This window comes from Chelon labrosus, assembly GCF_963514085.1.
Source record: "Chelon labrosus genome assembly, chromosome: 5".
Classification (NCBI taxonomy): Eukaryota; Metazoa; Chordata; class Actinopteri; order Mugiliformes; family Mugilidae; genus Chelon; species Chelon labrosus.
The window spans coordinates 4,307,632-4,331,546 of NC_140341.1; the positions used below are offsets into that span (position 1 = coordinate 4,307,632).

The 23,915-nt window shown below is 40.5% G+C and overlaps 4 protein-coding genes across 4 annotated transcripts; 1 reads left to right on the top strand and 3 right to left on the bottom strand.

Annotated features, from left to right (window-relative positions):
* Positions 1-3,772, top strand: LOC311488749 (trace amine-associated receptor 13c-like; the record flags this gene model as incomplete). The annotated part of the gene is made up of 1 exon (XM_084545600.1): positions 1-3,772. The coding sequence occupies one exon, from the start codon at positions 1-3 to the stop codon at positions 865-867; it is 867 nt and encodes a 288-aa protein (XP_084401726.1). The 3' UTR covers positions 868-3,772.
* Positions 3,773-6,689: 2,917 nt separating this feature from the next.
* LOC311488097 (trace amine-associated receptor 13c-like) lies at positions 6,690-9,304 on the bottom strand. Its single transcript, XM_084544606.1, has one exon. It carries the CDS (start codon positions 8,337-8,339, stop codon positions 7,467-7,469), a length of 873 nt encoding a protein of 290 aa, XP_084400732.1. The 5' UTR covers positions 8,340-9,304; the 3' UTR covers positions 6,690-7,466.
* Positions 9,305-17,373: 8,069 nt separating this feature from the next.
* On the bottom strand, positions 17,374-18,770 carry LOC311488286 (trace amine-associated receptor 13c-like; the record flags this gene model as incomplete). The annotated part of the gene is made up of 2 exons (XM_084544908.1): positions 18,531-18,770; positions 17,374-18,202 (listed from the first exon to the last, which is right to left on the bottom strand). The coding sequence occupies exons 1-2, from the start codon at positions 18,701-18,703 to the stop codon at positions 17,374-17,376; spliced, it is 1,002 nt and encodes a 333-aa protein (XP_084401034.1). The 5' UTR covers positions 18,704-18,770.
* A 1,205-nt stretch (positions 18,771-19,975) lies between these two features.
* LOC311487681 (trace amine-associated receptor 13c-like) lies at positions 19,976-21,941 on the bottom strand. Its single transcript, XM_084544034.1, has 2 exons — positions 21,755-21,941; positions 19,976-21,440 (listed from the first exon to the last, which is right to left on the bottom strand). The coding sequence occupies exons 1-2, from the start codon at positions 21,919-21,921 to the stop codon at positions 20,624-20,626; spliced, it is 984 nt and encodes a 327-aa protein (XP_084400160.1). The 5' UTR covers positions 21,922-21,941; the 3' UTR covers positions 19,976-20,623.
* Between the last annotated feature and the right edge of the window lie 1,974 nt (positions 21,942-23,915).

The following is a 23,915-nucleotide window of genomic DNA, read 5'->3' on the forward strand; positions in this document are numbered from 1 at the left end:
ATGTATTTGTTGGTTTATCAATTCTTTTTTTTCTCTCTCTCTCCCTGTAGGAGGCTCCACACTCCCACTAACATCCTCCTCCTCTCCCTGGCTGTCTCAGATTTTCTCGTCGGCCTCCTGTTGATGCCTGGGGAAATTCTTCGAAACACAACCTGCTGGTTTCTCAGTGATCTCGCATGTTCTCTGTTTACTTATGCCTCTTACCTGATCACCAGTGCCTCAGTAGGAGACATGGTGCTCATATCAGTCGACCGCTATGTTGCAATTTGTGACCCCATGCATTACCCCACCAGAGTCACTGAGAAAAGAGTTCAAGTCTGTGTTTCTCTGTGTTGGTTCTGTTCTGTTTTCTACAACGCTCTGATTTTAAAGGATGATTTGACTCAACCAGGCAAGGATAAATCCTGCTATGGAGAATGTGATGTTTCAATCAGCTACATTGCAGGACTTATTGATGTTGTTTTAACCTTTATTGTTCCCATCACTGTCATCATAGTTCTGTACATGAGAGTATTTGTGGTGGCTGTGTCTCAGGCTCATGCCATGCGCTCTCATGTTACAGCTGTCACAGTTCAGGTTTCATTGACTTTGACAAGAAAGAAATCTGAGTTGAAAGCAGCCAGGACTCTTGGTGTTCTTGTAGTTGTGTTTCTAATATGTTTCTGTCCATTTTATTGTGTCCAACTTGCCGGGAGCGACTCAGTCAGTAGCTCATTTTGGACATTTGTCCTGTATCTGTTCTGTTTTAACTCCTGTGTGAACCCTGTCATCTATGCACTGTTTTACTCCTGGTTTAGAAAGGCTATCAAACTTCTTGTCACTCTGCAGATACTCCAGCCTGGCTCCAGTGAGGCCAACATACTGTAGAGAATGTGAAATGAGATGAGCTGAATGTATAAATATTCACATGTTAATATGATAATGTTGCTCAGTGAGAGAATGATCACATTCAGAATGTTTCAGTATAATCCCTTGTCTTCCCTTTGTGGAAGTTGTGGAAGGCTAATTTTCAGCTTTTCACTAATCGGGATTTGCTTTCATAGTTTAATGTCATTAGTGTAAAGCAGATTTTTTTAAAGGATTATTCACCTTAACAAGATGAGCATAATCATTTTTGTAACAGTTTTTCAATAATCATTGTTCTGTAGGGTATTTGTGATGGATGTGTCTCAGGCTCATGTCGTCTATTCTCATGTCTATTCAACAGTCGCAGTCCAGCTTTCAGTGACCGTCACTCATCAAAATAATTTACTGAAGGCAGCCAGGATTATTGGAATTTGTGACATTTGTTGTGTTTTTGTGCTTCTGCCTTTTTTATCGTGTGTTTCTAAACCAGGAATGATATCAGCGTACTTCATCCTCAGGCTTTTCTGTTTCAAAACGTGTAATCCTATGATCAATGTACTGTTTAACTGTGTGTTTTAGAAAAGCTATTAAAGTCATTGTCACTGTTCAAATACTGCAGCTGGACTCATGTGAGGCCAACATACTATAGAGAATGCTGAAATGAGATTTCTTCTATAGACTGAAAAAGAATGATCAAATCTGGAAAGTTTAACTCTAATCGTTTCATCATATTAAACTTGCTGCTGCTCAGAGTCACACAAGCAACATGAACTCCTTTAAAGACAAATCACCTACTTTCATGTTATCTGTGAACTGACACTCATTTAAGATTTTTTTTCTCTGTTTATGACCATTTCAGTGTCATAATCACAGTCTTGCTGAATTATGGTCTAATTTTTTTATTTCAGATTTTTTTCCCAATAAAAACAAAAAATAGTTACAAAACCATCTCTAAACACTTTGGAACCCACAAATAATTCACAGTCAGAGAGATTGTGAACAAATGGAGAGGACTGAAGATGACTGTTACCATTTTAGAAAAAAAAAAAGTACCCTAAAAAAAATAACCTTGTTGTTTAAAGGTGCTATACAACTCAACTTGCGTTTTTTACCAGTTCATGTTTATGCATTTTCAGACTGTCCATGACTTCCAATATTTGGCATTTTAATATCTGCTCACACTTGTGTAAAAGTCTACGTCGGTCTGTTAATGCTCGGGTTACTATCGTGCATGGTGAGACACTGTTGCATCATTACATCCTAGAGTCACAGTTACCTAAGCTTTATGCATTGTGAAGTAAAACACTGCAAAATTGTCATGTTTGCACACACATTATAAATGTAAGAAATTTATATGCAAGGAAGATATAAGTAATGTATTAAAAAGTGAATATTTGTCAACATAAAAGGTGGTGTCCAGAAAACAACGTGGCCTTCATTGACAATTGGCACACTTTCTGGGGAAAGCCTGGTCTGATTAGGCGAGATGGCATCCACCCAACTTTAGCGGGTGCTGCTCTCATCTCTAGGAATATGGCCGATTTTATTAACCCCCCGAAACCATGACAACCCAGAGTTCAGACCAGGAGGCGGAGTTGTAGTCTTACACACTTCTCTGCCGCTTCTCTAGGACTGTCTCACACCCTAAACTCTATCAACTCTATAGATGTTCTGTCTGCTCCCAGAGTATTTAAACCAAAAAATAACAACAGAGGAGTTTCTCATAGGAACCTGATACAAATCAGTACAAGTTCATTGGTAGAACAGAAGAATAGGAAAATTAAATGTGGTCTTTTAAATGTCAGATCTCTCTCATCCAAATCTCTTTTAGTGAATGATCTGATAACTGATCATCAGATTGATCTATTTAGTTTGACTGAAACGTGGCTGCAGGATGATGAATATGTTAGTTTAAATGAGTCTGCTCCACCCAGTCATAGTAATTATCATATTCCTAGAAGCACAGGTAGAGGAGGAGGAGTGGCAGCAATCTTCCACTCTGATTTATCTATTAATCCTAGACCTAAGGAGAGCTTTAATTCATTTGAAAGTCTTACTCTTAGTCTTCCCCATCCAGACCAGAAAATACAAAAAACAATTCTTTTTGTTGTGGTGTATCACCCACCTGCTCCTTATTCTGAGTTTTTAGCTGAGTTTTCTGAGTTTTTATGTGATTTAGTTCTTAGAACAGATAAAGTCATTATAGTAGGTGACTTTAACATCCATGTTGATGTTGTCAGTGACAGCCTTAGCTCCTCATTTACATCATTATTAGATTCAATTGGCTTTTCTCAGAATGTAAACGGATCACCTCACAGTTTTAATCACACCTTAGATCTTGTCCTAACATATGGCATAGAAACTGAAGGTTTAACAGTATTTACTCATAACCCTCTTTTGTCTGATCATTTCCTCATAACCTTTGAATTTGCAATAATGGATTACACACGAACTGAAAAGACATTTCATTACAGTAGATATTTGTCTGACAATGCTGTAACTAGATATAAAGAATTAATTCCTTCTTTATTTACCTCAGTGCCATGTACCAATGTTGTGGACGACAGCAACCACAATTTAACCCCTGCACTAATAGATTATTTTGTCGATGGCACTGCAGCATCGCTTAGTTCAACTTTAAACTTAGTTGCTCCTCTGAAAAAGAAGGTCATAAATAGGAGGAGGCTAGCTCCGTGGTATAATTCACAGTTGCGCAGTTTAAAACAGGCAGTCCGAAAGCTAGAAAGAATTTGGCATTCTACTAATTCTGAAGAAGCTCGCATAGCCTGGAAAGATAGTTTAACAACTTATAAAAAAGCTCTCAGTAGTATTAGAACAGCATATTATTCATCATTAATAGAAGAAAACAAGAACAACCCCAGATTTCTTTTCAGCACTGTAGCCAGGCTGACAAAGAGCCACAGCTCTGTTGAGCCATCTATTCCTTTAGCCCTCAGTAGTAATGACTTCATGAGCTTCTTTCTTAATAAAATTGTCGGCATTAGAGAAAATATTCAAGGAATCCTTCCAACAGCTGTTAAAGATGCAAGTACAGCGACATTAGAAACTTTTGTAAGACCTTATCAATATCTGGAATCCTTCTCCCCAGTAGATCTTCTTGAGCTCTCTTCAACAATTACAGCATCTAAACCATCAACCTGCCTTCTAGATCCAATCCCAACTAAATTGCTCAAAGAAGTTTTTCCATTAATTAACACCTCCATATTGAACCAGATAAATTTATCTTTATTAACAGGATATGTGCCTCAGTCTTTTAAGATTGCTGTAATTAAGCCCTTACTCAAGAAAGCCACTCTAGATCCAGATGTTTTAGCCAACTATAGACCAATCTCCAACCTTCCTTTTATTTCCAAAATTCTAGAAAAAGTTGTTGCTAATCAGTTGTGTGACCACTTAAACAAGAATGGTCTGTTTGAAGAGTTTCAGTCAGGTTTTAGAGTTCATCATAGTACAGAAACAGCTCTGGTTAAAGTTACCAATGATCTCCTCATGGCTTCAGACAGTGGACTTGTCTCTATACTTGTTCTGCAAAACCTTATGCTGCATTTGACACTATTGATCATAATATTTTACTACAGAGACTTGAAAGTGAGGTCAAGATTAAAGGAACTGCATTAGACTGGTTTGAATCCTATCTGTCTGACAGATTCCAGTTTGTTCATGTCAATAATGATTCCTCTACTTATACAAAAGTAAGATATGGAGTTCCTCAGGGTTCTGTGCTAGGACCAATACTCTTCACGTTATACATGTTGCCATTAGGCAAGATTATTAGAAAACATGGCATAAACTTTCATTGCTATGCAGACGACACCCAGCTATATTTATCTATGAAACCAGATGAAACTAATCAGTTGGTTAAACTCCAAGCATGCCTTAAAGACATAAAGGCTTGGATGACCTGTAATTTCCTACTCTTAAACTCAGACAAAACAGAAGTTATTGTATTCGGTCCTAAGCATCTCAGAGATTCATTATCTAATCACATGGTGTCTTTGGATGGCATTACCTTGGCCTCCAGTACTACTGTAAAAAACCTTGGTGTTATATTTGATGAGGATATGTCCTTTAAATGTCACATAAAGCAAGTGACCAGGACTGCCTTCTTTCACCTGCGTAATATTGTCAAAATTAGGAACATCCTGTCTCAGAGTGATGCTGAAAAACTAGTTCATGCATTTGTGTCGTCCAGACTGGATTACTGTAATTCATTACTGTCTGGCTGTCCAAATAGCTCTTTAAAAAGCCTCCAGTTGATTCAAAATGCCGCAGCAAGAGCATTGACAGGAATTAGCAAGAGAGATCATATTACTCCAGTTTTAGCTTCTCTTCACTGGCTCCCTTTAAAGTCTAGAATAGAATTTAAAATCCTCCTCCTTACATACAAGGCCCTTAAAGGCCTAGCTCCATCATATCTTAAAGACCTCATTGTACCATATCATCCCAACAGATCACTTCGGTCTGAAAGTGCAGGCCTACTTGTGGTTCCTAGAATTTCAAAAAGTAGAATGGGAGGTAGAGCTTTTAGCTATCGGGCTCCTCTCCTGTGGAACCAGCTCCCAGTCTGGGTTCGGGAGGCAGACACTCTCTCTATTTTTAAGGTCAGGCTTAAGACTTTCCTTTTTGATCAGGCTTATAGTTAGGGCTGGACTAAACCATCCCTTAGTTATGCTGCTATAGGCCTAGGCTGCTGGGGGACGATGCACCAAACACATGTCCTCCTTCTTTCTTCTCTCTCCTCTCTCGCATCCTCCACTTTCTTTTCTCTGGCACAGAGTTCTTGCCCTCTAATTTCCTATATACTACTAGTCATACAATTCTGTGCTATTACTATGTAGAATGTTTACTGCTGTGTGTGTTCCACCCCCCTTCCCCCCCACTTCTCCCCTCTTCTTGTGAGTATCTCTGGCCTGGAGTGGTGTGTTTCCTGTGGAGCTCTATACTACATCTGTTGTCGTGGTCTCATCAGCCTGCCCAGTCTTCATGGAATCCTGCAGTTATCCACTCCTACCTGAATGAACAATTCTCCAACCTGCCTATGATTCCTCTTACATTTTCAAACTGTCATGTAACATCATCAGTTTGTATCATAAGATTCCACATGTACACTTTAGTCAGATATGTGTATCTATGACAGATGTACGTTTATCTTGCTGTTCTCTTCTCTCTTTGCTGTTCTCTTCTCTCTTTCTTCTGTCTGTACCTGGCTGGCCTTAGGCAGATGGGTCCCTCCATATGAGCTGGGTTCTGCTCGAGGTTTCTTCCTGTTAAAAGGGAGTTTTTCCTTGCCACCGTTGCCTTCAGGCTTGCTCTGGGGGTTTCAGGCCGGGTTTTTGTAAAGCGTCTTGAGACGATTTGTATTGTTATTGACGCTATATAAATAAAATTGAAAATTGAAATTGAATAAAACTGAGATGATATAGATAATCACTTTGAGATCTCTCTCTATCTCTCTCTATCTCTATCTCTATCTCTCTATATCTATCATAAGACACAAAGAGGAAGTATTAAATGAGTGGCACTCTACAGATGAAGGGGGTGATTTCCTCAAAAGCAGACCATGGTGCTTATGTGAGCAGTACCTTTTTTTTTTTTTTTTTTTTTTTTTTCTAAAATGGTAACAGTCATCTTAAATCTCCTCCATTTGTTCACAAGCTCTCTGACTGTGAATTATTTGTGGGTTCCAAAGTGTTCAGAGATGGTTTTGTAACTTTTTTTTTTTTTTTTTTTTAATTGGGAAAAAATCTGAAATAAAAAAAATTAGAACATAATTCAGCAAGACTGTGATTATGACACTGAAATGGTCATAAACAGAGAAAAAAATCTTAAATGAGTGTCAGTTCACAGATAACATGAAAGTAGGTGATTTGTTTTTAAAGGAGTTCATGTTGCTTGTGTGACTCTGAGCAGCAGCAACAATTAGAGTTAAACTTTCCAGATTTGATCATTCTTTTTCAGTCTATAGAAGAAATCTCATTTCAGAATTCTCTATAGTATGTTGGCCTCACATGATTCCAGCTGCAGTAGAACAGTGACAATGACTTTAATAGCTTTTCTAAAACACACAGTAAAACAGTACATTGATCATAGGTTTACACATTTTGAAATGGAAAAGCCTGAGGATGAAGTACGCTGATATCATTCCTGGTTTAGAAACACACAATAAAAAGGTCAGAAGCACAAAAACACAACAAATGTTACAAACTCCAATAATCCTGGCTGCCTTCAGTAAATTATTTTAACGACTGAGGATCACTGAAAGCTGGACTGCTACTGTTGTAGTGTTAGAATAGACGACATGAGCCTGAGACACATCCATCACAAATGCCCTCCAGAACAATGATTATTGAAAAACTGTTCCAAAAACCTGGAATAATTATGCTCATCTTGTTAAGATGAATAATCCTTGACAACGACATTGAACTATGAAAGCAAATCCTCCGATTAGTGAAAAGCTGAAAATTAGCATGAAGGCTACCACGAAGGGAAAACAAGGGATTATACTGAAACATTCTGAATGTGATCATTCTCTCACTGAACAACATGATCATATTAACATGTGAATATTTATACATTCAGCTGATCTCATTTCACATTCTCTATAGTATGTTGGCCTCGCTGGAGCCAGGCTGGAGTATCTGCAGAGTGACAATGAGTTTAATAGCTTTTCTGAACCAGGGGTAAAACAGTGCATAGATGACAGGGTTCAGACAGGAGTTAAAATAGAACAGATAGAGGGCAAAAGCAAAAGATTGGCTACTGACTAAGTTGCTCCCGGAGTCGTCACTGGCAAGTGAGACACAATAACATGGGCAGAAACACATTAGAAACACAACTACAAGAACACCAAGAGTCCTGGCTGCTTTCAACTCAGATTTCTTTCTTGTCAAAGTCAGTGAAACCTGGACTGTGATGGCTGTAACGTGAGAGCGCATGGCATGAGCCTGAGACACAGCCACCACAAATACTCTCATGTACAGAACTATGATGACAGTGATGGGAACAATAAAGGTAAAAACAACATCAATAAGTCCCGCAATGTAGCTGATTGAAACATCACATTCTCCATAGCAGGATTTATCCTTACCTGGTTGAGTCAAATCATCCTTTAAAATGAGAGCGGTGTAGAAAACAGAACAGAACCAACACAGACAAACACAGAGTTGAACTCTTTTCTCAGTGACTCTGGTGGGGTAATGCATGGGGTCACAAATTGCAACATAGCGGTCGACTGATATGAGCACCATGTCTCCTACTGAGGCACTGGTGATCAGGTAAGAGGCATAAGTAAACAGAGAACATGTGAGATCACCGAGAAACCAGCAGGTTGTGTTTCGAAGAATTTCTCCAGGTATCAACAGGAGGCCGACGAGAAAATCTGAGACAGCCAAGGAGAGGAGGAGGATGTTAGTGGGAGTGTGGAGCCTCCTACAGGGAGACAAAAAAAAGAATTGATAAACCAACAAATACATATGACAAATCAAGTAAACATTTCCTAAAATAGGATTTTAAATGTTTTCTGATTTTTCACTTCTGAACCAGGTGAAATGCAGACACTTAAACCCACTGAGGTCACAGCTGAGAGAAACTGAAGGCAGTTATTGGAAAACATGATTTGTGTTATTTGGAGTCACAAGTCTAACATTTGAGTTTCCAGTAAGAGTTTAATTTGCCCGGGTCCATTGCCATTCATTGCTAGCTCAAAGACAATTTACATTGCATCCACACTATCTGTTAAACAAAACAAACTCTACCTGAAGTGAGAGACTGAGATGATGACGAGCAGGTTGAGAACCACAGTCAGAACAGAGATGGAGGACAGCACGATGTGAAGGAGCACAAGTTCAGAGTGAAGAGATGTTGGCTTTTTGCAGGAGGCGTTGAAGAGGTGTGGAAAGCAGAGGTCTGCTTTGTCCTCCGTCTCCATCTTTAGAGATTTTAAGCTTTCTTAAATATTTAACTTGTGACTCTCTCACTTTAACCTTCTTCTTCTTTCTCCTTGGTCAAAACACATTGCCCTCCCTCCCTCACTCTGCCAAGGGAAAAGATCCTGTCCCGACATTTGCAATGTCTGTGCCAAATGATGAAATTGCACAATAATGCACAGTATTCTAACTAAAGCCATAACGTGTGTGAGTGTAGGTGTTTGAATCTGTGTATGTTGGGTGCACACCAGAAAGATGTTTTTTGTTTTTTTTTCCTCTGCCTGAATGGGTGCAGGACATGAACGCATGTAAGGTCAGAGCAAATGCATATGTGGAGCAGGACATTTGAGTCTCCCCTGCACATTTGTGGTTATATTTTACATATGACTCTACCTCTGTCTGCTTCTTAATCATGCCAGGATGCATGTCAATAACGGCTAGTAATATTTCTATATTCTTGACTAGACTGGTGACACACTGTAAGAGTCTAAAAGGGGCGTGCTCAAAATGACCACTTCTGACAACAATACTGGGCATTCAAATGCTGAACTCAAATTCGCAGTTTCTTAAGAGTAAATTTAAGGTTTCAAGGTTTATTGTTGGTATAGGTAGAGTGTCATTGCTATGGGGTGGGGGTGCCTGGTCTGGCCTAGGTGGGAGGTACAAGTAACATCCACAGAAATGCCAGGTCCAACAGTATCCCAGCAGAACATTGCATTGTCACAAGATGATCAATGTTATTTATTTCACCTGTCAGTGGTCATAATGTTATGCCTAATTGGTGTAACTGAATACCTATTTTTAGTAGGCTTAACTCAAGGAAATACGCACACATTTCAAAGAATATGAAAAAGCAGGCATTCAAAACATCCAGCCAGCTTTATTAATCCCTTTGGAAGGTTTTTGCAGGGAAATTGACATCTCCATCGCACACAGCACTGTCGGACATACATGTACAAGAATTGAATAAAAACGAGTAAATAACCCCTTACTACCCAACACCCAATAAAGATCAACAAGTATTGTGTTTGTGAATGGTTTGTTATTGCACATAACGAGAAAAAACAGACTGCACGTTATTGCACATTATTCAGAGGAAGGGTAACTGACTGCCCCCCCGTCCTACAGTCCCTTCTTTTTGTCCTCCTCCCCCCATGTGAGTGGCTGAACAGTATGATAGCACGGGGGACAAAGGAATTCCTCAGTCTGTTGGTCCTGCACTTTGGGAGGAGCAGCCTCTTGCTAAAGATGCTTCTCTGGCTGCTGATGGTCGTGTGCAGAGGGTGGCTGGCATTGTCCAGGATACCCAGAAGTTTTTTCAGTGTTCTCCTCTGCTACAGTTGCCAGCGGGTCCAGCCTCGTGCCAACCACCGAGCCAGCCCGCCTGATCAGCTTCTCCAACTTTGAGAGGTCTGCTTTTGAGGTGCTCCCGCCCCAGCACACCGCAGCGTAAGACAGAACGCTCGCGACCACAGACTGGTAGAAGATCCCTAGTAGCTTCTTGCAGATGTTAAAAGATCTTAGCTTTCTCAGGAAATACATCCTGCTCTGGGCCTTCTTGTACAACTGCCCCGTATTGCTCGTCCAGTCCAGCTTGTTGTCTATCCACAGCCCAAGATATTTAAAGGTCTGCACGACCTCCACTTCCTCCGCTCCTAACAGAACTGGTCTAGGGTTGGGTCTGTCCCCCCCAAAGTCAATGACCAGTTCCTTAGTCTTTGAGGTGATGAGCTGTAGGTTGTTCGTGTGGCACCAGACAACAAAATTCCTCACCAGGCTCCGATAATAAAAACAAATTGCAACTGAATACAAAAAATTACTGAAGTTAGAAAGTGGACTTATATATCACAGAAAAATAAAAAAGCAACATATGCACAAATCAGTATCAGACATGGTCTTGGGGTCAAATCACGGAGGCTGTGGAGTGTGAACAGTTCAATTGCTGATATTACATTGTTAGATGAGATGTGGAATATGAAAAAGTATATCAGATTTTTATAAAATACAGGGTATTTCACATTGTTCATTTTAGCTTATCTTTTAGCTGTTTGTGACATGTGGCAGCTCCTTCCCTCCTTAATATCCTGTGCCACTATTCTGACAGTGGGTCAGAATCCTCTGTGGGCTTGGATGAGGAGCTGATGTGTAAGTCCGGCCTTCTTCAGCACTCTTTGCTGGGCTTCTTTCACTGTCATTGCAGTGTTCTGGGACGACCTTCTGTTGCAAGGGCACTGAGAGATTGTCCATTTAAAACTGGGCTTGGATTTATAGGCCTGGGTCGTGAAAGGATGTATCTGTCCACTGCCAGTCTTTCTCAGAATTGTATAACAGCCATTCAATCCTTCATATTTCTCACTGAATATATTTGCACTGTACATTTTATCCTGTCCAGCTCCCCTTTATTTGTCTGGTTTCAATTAAGTAAAATCTTTATATCTCAACATTTCTATTCAATATTTGTATTTTGGTTTGAGCTCAGTGCGTGATGCATTGAATATCTTTGTTTAGAGTGGTCATAAAAAAAAATCCTTTCATCAGGCATTAAATGTTCATGTTTGGCATTAAAGTGTGCTTACACTTGTTACAGGTCTATTGATGCTCAGCTTACTAGTGCATGATGAGACACTGTTGCATCATTAAATCATTGAGCCACAGCTGCTTAACCTTAAATGGGAACTACCGTTTTTTACAACCTGGACCTTATTGCTAGCACAAAATACCATCGTTTACTCACCAATATCACTTTTGTTTCATTTGCACTCGTTCGGGAGATAATTAGATCAGCGTATATCCATATAGCGGGAGTGTTCAGGGCACTGAGACACAGCCTCTAAATAACGCATTATCTGCCATGAAACTCGTTCATTTCACCAATATTTTGTTATGATACGCTAGTGCTATTCCCCGTTGAGTCCGGAGTTACCTGTTATCGTCATGATCTGGGGTCTGTAGATTGACCTACAGACCCCAGATCATGTCTTCTGACATGGATGATGTCATCTTGTTTACCTGTAATTTGCTACTGCTATGGTTCATCTACAACCTCAGAGTCGAAAAAATCCAGCCATGTTGCAAAAAACTAGCGCTAGCAAATTACAAGTAAACAAGCTGACCATCGCGGGTGTGCGAGCCGCTCAGAGATGACATCGTTCAGGTCAGAGGTTAGTAGGTCAATCTACAGACCCCGGATGATGATAACAGCTAACTCCGGACTCAACGGGGAATAGCACTAGCGTATCATAATCTATCAAAATTTTGGCGATATTAACGAGTTTCACAGCAGATAATGTGTTATTTAGAGGCTGCGTCTCGGTGCCCTGAACACTCCCACTATATGGATATATGCTGATCTAATTATGTCAAGAATGAATGCAAATGAAACAAAAGTGATATTGGTGAGTAAAACGATGGTAGTTTATGCTAGAAATAAAGTCCAGGTTGTAAAAAACGGTAGTTCCCCTTTAAATGCATTGTGATGTGATGCCAAAAATTTCAAAACACTCTTTTTATATGAAACTGAAATTGTCACATTTGGACAGTGGATTCAAATGAAAAGAAGTTACAATTAAGTTAATAAAAAGTTTAGATTCGTCAAGTGATATACAAATGAGATGACGGGGATATTGACTAATTTGAGTGATAGAAAAATGTTTAAGTTCAAAAAGTTGAAATAGAAAATTTGACTAAAATCCCTCAGATGAACGTTATTGTGACTGTGGCATAGAATAAAAGACGCAAAAAGAAAAAGCTTATTAAATGTTTGTCAATTGTCCTTGCCACTTTCCCAAGAACATCATGGTTGTTCAGTGTTCTCCTGATGGTGGATTCATGAACATTAACATATTATGGAGTGGTCTTTGTTGGTGGAGCACTGTGGAGGGTAACAGCTGTCTTAAATCTCCTCCATTTGTTCACCATCTGGAATCCACAAATAATCCACACTCTGACAAAGTGTTGGTTTTGTAATGGTTTTGTAACTTCTCCAGCCTGATGAGCAATATCATTAATTCATTCATCTTCTGTAACCACTTGTCCTGTGAAGGGTCACAGGGGGTGCTGGGGCCTATCCCAGCTGTCATCCGGCGAAAGGCGGGGTCCACCCTAGACAGGTTGCCAGTCTATTACAGGGCCAACACAGAGAGACAGACAACCATTCACACTCACACCTACGGTCAATTTAGAATCACCAATGAACCTAACGAGCATGTCTTTGGACCTCGCAGTACCACGTCCACTTTGTACGGCTAGACAGATAGTTAACAGTATGCAGAAGAAAAAACTCTTGAAATTTTGTTGAGGATTGAGGTTATCTTTTGTTCTTTCTTTTCTTCCTCAGTTTTATTTCGTAAAGCTTTCTCCATACAAGTTTTTTTTGTAAGACTGAAAAAATAAACAGAAAATAAACATTATAAAGTATAACATCTCGTCTTTTAAACACTAAAACTACAGACGCTTTTAATGTACAGAAAATAAACATCCATAGTATCATCCAATTCACTGCTACACACGTTATCTACATTATTCAATAAATATAAACAAATCCGCTGATTGATCTAAGCCGTAGCGCCGAAGCTCCGTACCGAGCAGTTTAAATAGTACGTCGGCAACACACAAGGCTTCGATCGCGAATGTAATTCTATAAATCTGATACGATCACAAACGTAATAAAATACATTATCGCAAGCAAACATGTACATCACACACTTAAACCACGATATTGACAGGTATTTACTTACAGACAAAGATTTAACCACGCTCCGTGATGAAGCAGACTAGTAGAGCATTTCCGCATTGTGTTCGAACTGGTCCGTCACTGAAACGGGTCCGACTAAAAACACTCAACGCTGCAAGGCGGAACAGTGGGAGGAAGCTGGAGTACCTGGAGAGAACCTACGCAGACACAGGGAGAACATGCAAACTCCAAACAGAAAGGCCCATGGATTCAAACCCGTAACATTCTTGCCGTGAGGCATCAGTGCTAACCACCACCCCACTGTGCCGCCCCCTGATGAGCAAGAGCAACTTTTTTTTTTTTTTTTTGGTCCTCAAAATGTTATGTTGTCCATGCATACACTTCCACAAACATGTTATGAAGAATAGAATAGAATAGCAGGCAGCTGCTGAGGATGTGTTTGAGTGAACCTCTCCCAGAGCACAGAGGACAAGCTGGAGAGTCACCCACGCCCCGGAGATGGAGATTTGCTGGGCTGGATAGAACATTATACACAGCTTGAATCATGAACTTGATGCACTGGGGTAATGCTTGCCAGATCTCAACCCAGGACACCATCCTGTCCAGCGCTGTCCACTCAATCCTGCCTGCACCTCCTTCAAGACTAGCTGGCTTTTGTCCTTTCTGTGTGCCTTCTCGTAATGAGGCTGAGCGGAAGCTCCCAACCGCATGCCCCGTTGCCCCTGTGCCCACCAAGGTGCTGTGTCTCAGCTGGGACTGTGCTACTTCCAGGCCTTCCTGGGCTCTCCAGTTTCTGCGTGTTCGGACCACGATGCCCATTGATGACACTTTCGAGTCCTTGGACTCCCGACAGAGCAAAGCCTCTATTGTTGAGAAACCCTAAAAACCTTGTCAAGGCTGCTGAAAGTGAGCTGGAGTTTCCCGTACAGTACTGTGCGTCAGAGGCTGCAAGGCAGACCGAGCCATCTGCAGAGGTAGCTGATTTTCCTCTCCATACTGTTGAAAGGGGCACCTCGTACACCAGAAGGCCAGAGTACTCGGGGTAGGATGGCATGCTGGTAAATCCACGCCTTAAATCTCCCAGGTAAGACAGCCAAATCTCAAGCTTTTTGATGGTACTTTGTCTGTCACTTTGGCCTTCTTCAGCAACATGGCCCTGGATTTGGCTGGTTTAAAGCTCATTCTTGCCCAGGAGATGAGCTTTTCCAGGCCCTGAAGTATCCATCGCCTTCCAGGCACCGATGTTGTGGTGACAGTGAAATCCTCCATAACGGCTCTGACAGGGGGCTGCAAAATGCCAGACTTGGAAAGAGGGCCTCTACATTCCGTTTCATCTACCTTGGCCACCATGCTCATTGCAATGGCGAACATCCTAACTGCACCCGGTTATAATCCCCTTCTCAAGCCAATGCCAATCTTACGTTACACTCCCAGAAGTGACTCTAAGCCTTAAATTGTTGTAGTAGTTCAGGACGAGGTCCTTGATCTTCCTGGCACATGGTATTTTTCCAGGGTAGTCTCCACCAGCTTGTGGTGTATGGAGCCCTATGCATTAGTGAGGTCAAGCCAAAGCACAACCAGGTCTCCTTTTCCCTTCCGCAGCTCCCTGATCAGGTGGGACTCCAGTGTGTTCTAGGCACCTTGATACACCAGAGTACACCTTTCTGGACCAAGGTGTCAATGTAGGCATTCTTGAAGAGGAAGTGTGTTAGCCTTCTAGATAGGATGCTGAAGAACATCTTGCCCTCGACACTGAGAAGCGAGATGGTTCTGAACTGCTTCAGCTTAGTGGAATTCTCTGCCTTGGGTATCCAGACCCCCAATGCCTGCCTCCACTGGTCTGCTACAGATCCTCTGTGCCAAACCACTTATGCTATTTAAAGTTCTGGATAGATGCCTAACTGCATGTCATTGCGTATAAGCCTGTACTATAGGCAATGACAATAAGGTTGAGTCTAATCTAAATAAACCTGTTATTAACTGAAGAATAAATAAAACATAAATGAATTATATCTACGCATGATTTAGAAAAACATATCCACTCGTTTGTCTTAAGTTGGCTTGACTCCTGTAATGCTCTCATTACACATCTATTGTCCATGTGTCCTTACTAAGAAGTTTATTATTCTCAGATGTTTACACTGACTTCCTGGATGTCAAAAACTGAGGAAACTACCAACTACCGTTGGTTTACGAAGCACTGAGCGGTTTAGGCCAAAAATACATTTCTGATCTGTGTTTACATCATGAACATCATCAGGGACAGGTTTACTTACATGTCCCCAGAGTCCAGACACCAAAAACACATACATGGACACATGCAGCATAATTACATTTTTATTCTCCAGGTGTCTGGGGAAAAAGAAACATTTCTGGTCTAATTCAAATAAGGACAAAGCATTCATATTCCACCCGTTTTAGCTTCTTTTTGTTTAAATGAAAATAATCTTAAAGTAACATCTTGGATATTTTAATATTTTGCCTGTATTTTTTTGTGATTGCTATATGCATCACTGAATTGCCTTGTTGTTTAAAGGTGCTATACAACTCAACTTGCCCTTTTTACCACTTCATGTTTATGCATTTTCAGACTGTCCGAGACTTCTAATAATTGGCATTTTAATATCTGCTCACACTTGTGTAAAAGTCTACGTCGGTCTGTTAATGCTGGGGTTACTATAGTGCATGATGAGACACTGTTGCATCATTAGATCATAAAGTCACAGTTACCTAACCATAAACAATGCATTGTGAAGTGAAACACTGCAAAACTGTCATGTTTGCGCACACATTATAAATGTAATAAATTTATATGCAAGGAAGATATAAGTAATGTGATATATCTATATCTATATCCATATCTCTATATATCTATATATATCATAAGACACAACGAGGAAGTATTAAATGAGTACTCTACAGATGAATGGGGTGATTTGCTTGAAAGCAATTCATGGTGCTTATGTGAGCAGTACCTTTTTTTTTTTTCTAAAAAAGTAATCTTCAATCTCCTCCATTTGTTCACAAGCTCTCTGACTGTGGATTATTTGTGGGTTCCAAAGTGGAAAAAGGGGGGAAAAAAATAAATAAAATAGACCATAATTCAGCCAGACTGTGATTATGACACTGACATGGTCATAGGCAGAGAAAAAAAAAATCTTAAATGAGTGTCAGTTCACAGATAACATGAAAGTAGGTGATTTGTCTTTAAAGCAGTTCCTGTTGCTTGTGTGACTCTGAGCAGCAGCAAGTTTAATATGATGAAACGATTAGAGTTAAACTTTCCAGATTTGATCATTCTTTTTCAGTCTATAGAAGAAATCTCATTTCAGCATTCTCTATAGTATGTTGGCCTCACATGAGTCCAGCTGCAGTATTTGAACAGTGACAGTGACTTTAATAGCTTTTCTAAAACACGCAGTAAAACAGTACATTGATCATAGGATTTACACGTTTTAAAAACAGAAAAGCCTGAGGATGAAGTACGCTGATATCATTCCTGGTTTAGAAACACACGATAAAAAAGGCAGAAGCACAAAAACACAACAAATGTTACAAATTCCAATAATCCTGGCTGCCTTCAGTAAATTATTTTGATGACTGACGGTCACTGAAAGCTGGACTGCAACTGTTGAATAGACGTGAGAATAGACGACATGAGCCTGAGACACATCCATCACAAATACCGTCATATATACAGAACAAGGATTATTGAAAAACTGTTACAAAAATGATTATGCTCATCTTATTAAGATGAATAATCCTTAAAACAAATCTGCTTTACACTAATGACATTAAACTATGAAAGCAAATCCCCCGATTAGTGAAAAGCTAAAAATTAGCCTTCCACAACTTCCACGAAGGGAAGCGAATCTCATTTCACATTCTCTACAGTATGTTGGCCTCACTGGAGCCAGGCTGCAGTATCTGAAGAGTGACAAGAAGATTGATAGCTTTTCTAAACCAGGGATAAAACAGTGCATAGATGACAGGGTTCAGACAGGAGTTAAAACCATACAGATAGAGGGCAAAAACAAAGGATTGGCTACTGACTAAGTTGCTCCCAGAGTCTTTACTGGCAAGTGAGACACAATAACACGGGCAGAAACACATTAGAAACACAACTACAAGAACACCAAGAGTCCTGGCTGCTTTCAACTCAGACTTCTTTCTTGTCAAAGTCAATAAAACCTGAACTGTGACAGCTGTAACATGACAGCGCATGGCACGAGCCTGAGACACAGCCACCACAAATACTCTCATGTACAGAACTATGATGACAGTGATGGGAACAATAAAGGTTAAAACAACATCAATAAGTCCTGCAATGTAGTTGATTGAAACATCACATTCTCCATAGCAGGATTTATCCTTACCTGGTTGAGTCAATTCATCTTTTAAAATGAGAGAGTTGTAGAAAACAGAACAGAACCAACACAGACAAACACAGACTTGAACTCTTTTCTCAGTGACTCTGGTGGGGTAATGCATGGGGTCACAAATTGCAACATAACGGTCGACTGATATGAGCACCATGTCTCCTACCGAGACACTGGTGATCAGGTAAGAGACATAAGTATACAGAGAACATGCGAGGTCACCGAGAAACCAGCAGGTTGTGTTTCGAAGAATTTCCCCAGGTATCAACAGGAGGCCGACGAGAAAATCTGAGACAGCCAGGGAGAGGAGGAGGATGTTAGTGGGAGTGTGGAGCCTCCTACAGGGAGACAAAAAAACAACAACTGATAAACCAACAAATACATATGACAAATCAAGTAAACATTTCCTAAAATAGGATTTTAAATGTTTTCTGATTTTTCACTTCTGAACCAGGTGAAATGCAGACACTTAAACCCACTGAGGTCACAGCTGAGAGAAACTGAAGTCTGTTATTGGAAAACGTGATTTGTGTTATTTGGAGTCACAAGTCTAACATTTGAGTTTCCAGTAAGAGTTTAATTTGCCCGGGTCCATTGCCATTCATTGCTAGCTGAAAGACAATTTACATTGCATCCACACTCTCTGTTAAACAAAACAAACTCTGCCTGAAGTGAGAGACTGAGATGATGACGAGCAGGTTGAGAACCACAGTCAGCACAGAGATGGAGGACAGCACGATGTGAAGGAGAACAAGTTCAGAGTGAAGAGACGTTGGCTTTTTGCAGGAGGCGTTGAAGAGGTGTGGAAAGCAGAGGTCTGCTTCGTCCTCCGTCTCCATCTTTAGAGATTTTAAGCTTTCTTAACAAATATTTAACTGGTGACTCTCTCACTTTAACCCTCTTCTTCTTTCTCCTTGGTCAAAACACATTGCCCTCCCTCCCTCACTCTGCCAAGGGAAAAGATCCTGTCCCGACATTTGCAATCTGTCTGCCAAATGATGAAATATTCTAACTAAAGCCATAAAGTGTTTGTGTGTGAGTGTAGGTGTTTGAATCTGTGTATGTTGGGCGCACATCAGAAAAATGGTGGTTTATTGTTGATATAGGTTGAGTGTCATTGCTATGGGGTGGGGTCGCCTGGTCTGGTGATTCTAAATTGACCGTAGGTGTGAGCGTGAATGGTTGTCTGTCTCTCTGTGTTAGCCCCGTGATAGAAATAATTCTTTTATTTATATTTATATATATATCCACTTGTTTGTCTTCAGTTGACTTGACTCCTGTCATGCTCTCCTTACACGGCTATTGTCCATGTGTCCTTACTAAGAAGTTTATTATTCTCAGATGTTTACACTGACTTCCTGTATGTCAAAAACTGAGGAAAAACTACTGTTGGTTTATGAAGCACTGAGCGGTTTAGGCCAAAAATAAATTTCTGATCTGTGTTTACATCATGAACATCATCAGGGACAGGTTTACTTACATGTCCCCAGAGTCCAGACACCAAAAAACACATACATGGAGCAGGATACATTTTTTATTCTCTAGGTATCTGGGGAAAAGGAAATATTTCTGGTCCAACTCAAATAAGGACAAAGCATTCATATTCCCCCTGTTTTAGCTTATTTTTGTTTAAATGAAAATAATCTTAAAGTAACATCTTGGATATTTTAATATTTTGCTTTTATTTTTTTTAGATTGATTCATAAAAGCACTCAATTACATTGTCCCTGACTGCTTCTTATAATTGGCATTTTAATGTCTGCTCACACTTGTGTAAAAGTCTACGTCGGTCTGTTAATGCTTGGGTTACTATAGTGCATGATGAGACACTGTTGCATCATTAGATCATAGAGTCACAGTTACCTAACCTTAAACAATGCACTGTGGAGTGAAAGATGCAAGGAAGATATAAGTTATGTATTAAAAAGTGAATATATATATATATATATACTCTACAGATGAAGGGGGTGATTTGCCTGAAAGCAGCTCATGGTGCTTATGTGACTCTGGTGAGCAGTACTTTTTTTTTTTTTATTATTAGTAGTATTTAATATGAAACAACAAGTTCAACTTTCCAGATCTTATCATTCTCTAAATGCACAACATCACATGACCATGTCATTTTCAACATACAGCTCAGATCTCATTTCTCAGTCTCTCTACAGTATCTGTGCCTCACAGGAGTCAGGCTTCAGTATCTGTATAGTGACAGTGGGTTTAACAGCTTTTCTAAAACGGGTAAAAACACATGTCGCGGCCAAAGGAGGCTGATAAACTATTGATGGAGTCATTCCTGGTTAAGAAACACACTAAAAAGGGCAGAAGCACAAATCAGACGCGACAAATATTGGAAACTCCAACAGTTCTAAGTGCTCAGTTAATTTCTTTGACGACTGACAGAGTCACTGAAAGCTGTGACCCTCATATACAAACATATGATGACTGTAGCTGGAAGGAAAAAGGTTATAACAATATTTCCTGTAATGGAGCTGATCACAATTATGAAATCTCGATAGCAGGAATAAATGCTCATCTGAGACAAATAATCCTTAATACAACACTGCTGTACACTGATTATATTAAACTATGACAACAAATCCCCATGTTTAATGAAAATCTGAGAATGAGTGTCAGGACTACCAGGAAAGGGAAAAACACAGCTTCCACTTGAAGACAAGTGGTTTCTTTCTTAATATGATCATTCTCTCACTGAACAACATGATCATATTAGTCGATCGAGGTACCTTGTTTCAGTCTTTCTACAGTATGTTGGCCTCACTGGAGCCAGGCTGCAGTATCTGCAGAGTGGCAATGAGTTTAATAGCTTTTCTAAACCAGGGGTAAAACAGTGCATAGATGACAGGGTTTAAACAGGAGTTAAAATAGAACAGATACAGGACAAAAGTCCAAGATGAGTTACTGACTAAGTCAATACCGGCAAGTAAGACACAGTAATATGGGCAGAAACATATTAGAAAGACAACTACAAGAACACCAAGAGTCCTGGCTGCTTTCAACTCAGATTTCTTTCTTGTCAAAGTCAATGAAGCCTGAACTGTGACAGCTGCAATGTGAGAGCGCATGGCATGAGCCTGAGACACAGCCACCACAAAAACTCTCATGTACAGAACTATGATGACAGTGATGGGAACAGTAAAGGTTAAAACAACATCAATAACTCCTGCAATGTAGTTGATAAAAATAACACATTCTCCGTAGCAGGATTTATCCTTGCCTGGTTGAGTCAAATCATCCTTTAAAATGAGAGAGTTGTACAAAACAGAACAGAGCCAACACAGACAAACACAGAGTTGAACTCTTTTCTCAGTGACTCTGGTGTGGTAATGCATGGGGTCACAAATTGCAACATAGCGGTCGACTGATATGAGCACCATGTCTCCTACCGAGACACTGGTGATCAGGAAGGAGGCATAATAAAACAGAGAACATGTGACATCAGCAAGAAACCAGCAGGCTGTGTTTCGAAGTATTTCTCCCGGCATCAGCAGGAGGCCGACAAGAACATCTGAGACAGCCAGGGAGAGGAGGAGGATGTTGGTGGGAGTGTGGAGCCTCCTGTAGGGAGATATAAAAGAAAAAAAGTAAACCAACAAACAAATGCTCATTACAAACAATCTAAATGTCTGATCTTTCTCATCTGAACCAGGTAAAGTGCAGATACTTAATCTGCTAGCAGCAGACTAACAGAACAGACTTGTTCTGTTAGTCTGCTGTGACCTCAGTAACGTTAAGTTGAGTATTGTAAAACATGATTTGAGTTTTTAGTAAACGTGTAAGTGGAACATCTGGTCCAGGTGCAATATCATGGCTAGCTCAACGTCAGTTTACATTAAATCTACAGTAGCACTATAAAACGAAATAATCTCTGCCTGAAGTGAGAGACTGAGATGATGACGAGCAGGTTGAGAACCACAGTCGGCACAGAGATGGAGGACAGCACAATGTAAAGAAGGATAAGTTCAGAGTGAGGAGACGTTGGCTTTTTGCAGGAGGTGTTGAAGAGGTGTGGGAAGCAGAGGCCTGCTTCAGTCTCCATCTTCAAAGAGGTGCGCCTCTTCCAGCTTTCTTAACAAAATAATACGTAACCGGTGACTCTCTCACTTTAACTTGTTCAAAACACATTGCCCTCCCTCCCTCACACTGCCAAGGGAAAATATCCTACCCTGACATTTGCAATATCTGTGCTGAATGATGAAATTAAGTGAGACACACACACAGTATTCAAACTAATCTAACTACAGCCATAAAGTGGGCGTGATTGTAGGTGTTTGAATCTGTGTATGTTGGGTGCACACCAGAAAGACGTTTCTGCCCGTGTTTTAATGGGTGCATGGACATGAACACATGTCGGGTCAAAACAAATACAATTGTGGAGCGGGAGATTTGAGTCTTGATTGATTTGAGTGATATAAAAACTACTTAAATAGTTCCTTCAAAACGTTGAAATAGATAATTTGATTGAAATCCCTCAGATGAATGTTACTGTGACTGTGGCGTAGAATAAAAGACGCAAAAAGAAAAAACTTATTAAATGTTTGTCAATTGTCCTTGCCACTTTCCCATGAACATCATGGTTGCTCAGTGTTCTCCTGATGGTGGATTCATGAACATTAACATTTGCCAAAGTGAGAGAGCTGCTTAGATGTTCCCTTGGGTTTCTTTGTGACCTCTGACTATTATGGAGTGGTCTTTGTTGACCACTGTGGTAACAGCCGTCGTAAAGGGAACTACTGTTTTTTTACAACCTGGACCTTATTTTTAGCATAAAATACCATTGTTTACTCACCAATATCACTTTGGTTTCATTTGCACTCGTTCAGGAGATAATTAGATCAGCGTATATTCATATAGTGAGAGAGATCAGGGCACCGAGAAACAGCCTCTAATACATTGTTGTGATACGCTAGTGCTATTCCCCATTGAGTCCAGAGTTACCTGTTATCTGATCTGTCTTCTGACCTGTACGATGTCATCTCTGAGCGGCGCGCGGTCGGCTTGTTTACCTGTAATTTGCTACTGCTAGTTTTTTGCGAATATTTTTCTACTCTGAGGTTGTGGACGAACCATAGCACGAGCCAATTACAGGTAAACAAGCCGACTGCCGCGGGAGCGCGCCACTCAGAGCTGCCGACTGCCAGACTTGGAAAGAGGGCCTCTACATTCCGTTTCATCTACCTTGGCCACCATGGTCATTGCAATGGCGAGCATCTGAACTGCACCCGGTTATAATCCCCTTCTCAAGCCAATGCCAATCTGATGTTACACTCCCAGAAGTGACTCTAAGCCTGAAGTTGTTGTAGTACTTCAAGATGAGGTCCTTGATCTTCCAGGCACATGGTATTTTTCCAGGGTAGTCTCCACCAGCTTGTGGGGTATGGAGCCGTATGCATTAGCGAGGTCAAGCCAAAGCACAACCAGGTCTCCTTTTCCCTCCCGCACCTCCCTGATCAGGTGGGAAACTATTCCAGTGTGTTCTAGGCACCCTGATACACCAGGGTCCACCTTTCTGGATCAAGGTGTCAGTGTAGGCATTCTTGAGGAGGAAGTCTTCTGGATAGGATGCTGAAAAAGATATTCCTCTCAACGCTGAGTAGCGAGATGCTTCTGAACTGCTTCAGCTTAGTGGAATTCTCTGCCTTGGGTATCCAGACCCCCAATGCCTGCCTCCACTGGTCTGCTACAGATCTTCTGTGCCAAACCACTTTTGCTATTTACAGTTCTGGATAGATGCCTAACTGCATGTCATTGCGTATCAGCCTGTACTATATGTAATGACAATAAGGTTGAGTCTAATCTAAATAAACCTGTTATTAACTGAAGAATAAATAAAAAATAAATGAGTTATATCTATGCATGATTTAGAAAAGCATATCCACTCGTTTGTCTTCAGTTGGCTTGACTCCTGTAATGCTCTCCTTGCACTTCTATTGTCCACGTGTCCTTACCAAGAAGTTTATTATTCTCAGATGTTTACACTGACTTTCTGTATGTCAAAAACTGAGGAAAAACTACTATTGGTTTATGAAGCAC

Bases quoted from the DNA above. Each gene is read 5' to 3' on its own strand.
- LOC311488097 (XM_084544606.1), bottom strand. From the start codon at position 8,339: ATGTATTTGTTGGTTTATCAATTCTTTTTTTTGTCTCCCTGTAGGAGG.
- LOC311487681 (XM_084544034.1), bottom strand. From the start codon at position 21,921: ATGGAGACTGAAGCAGGCCTCTGCTTCCCACACCTCTTCAACACCTCC. The intron at 21,441-21,754 runs GCAGAGATTATT...ATCTCCCTACAG, and splicing joins ATCTCAGTCTCTCACTTCAG to GAGGCTCCACACTCCCACCA.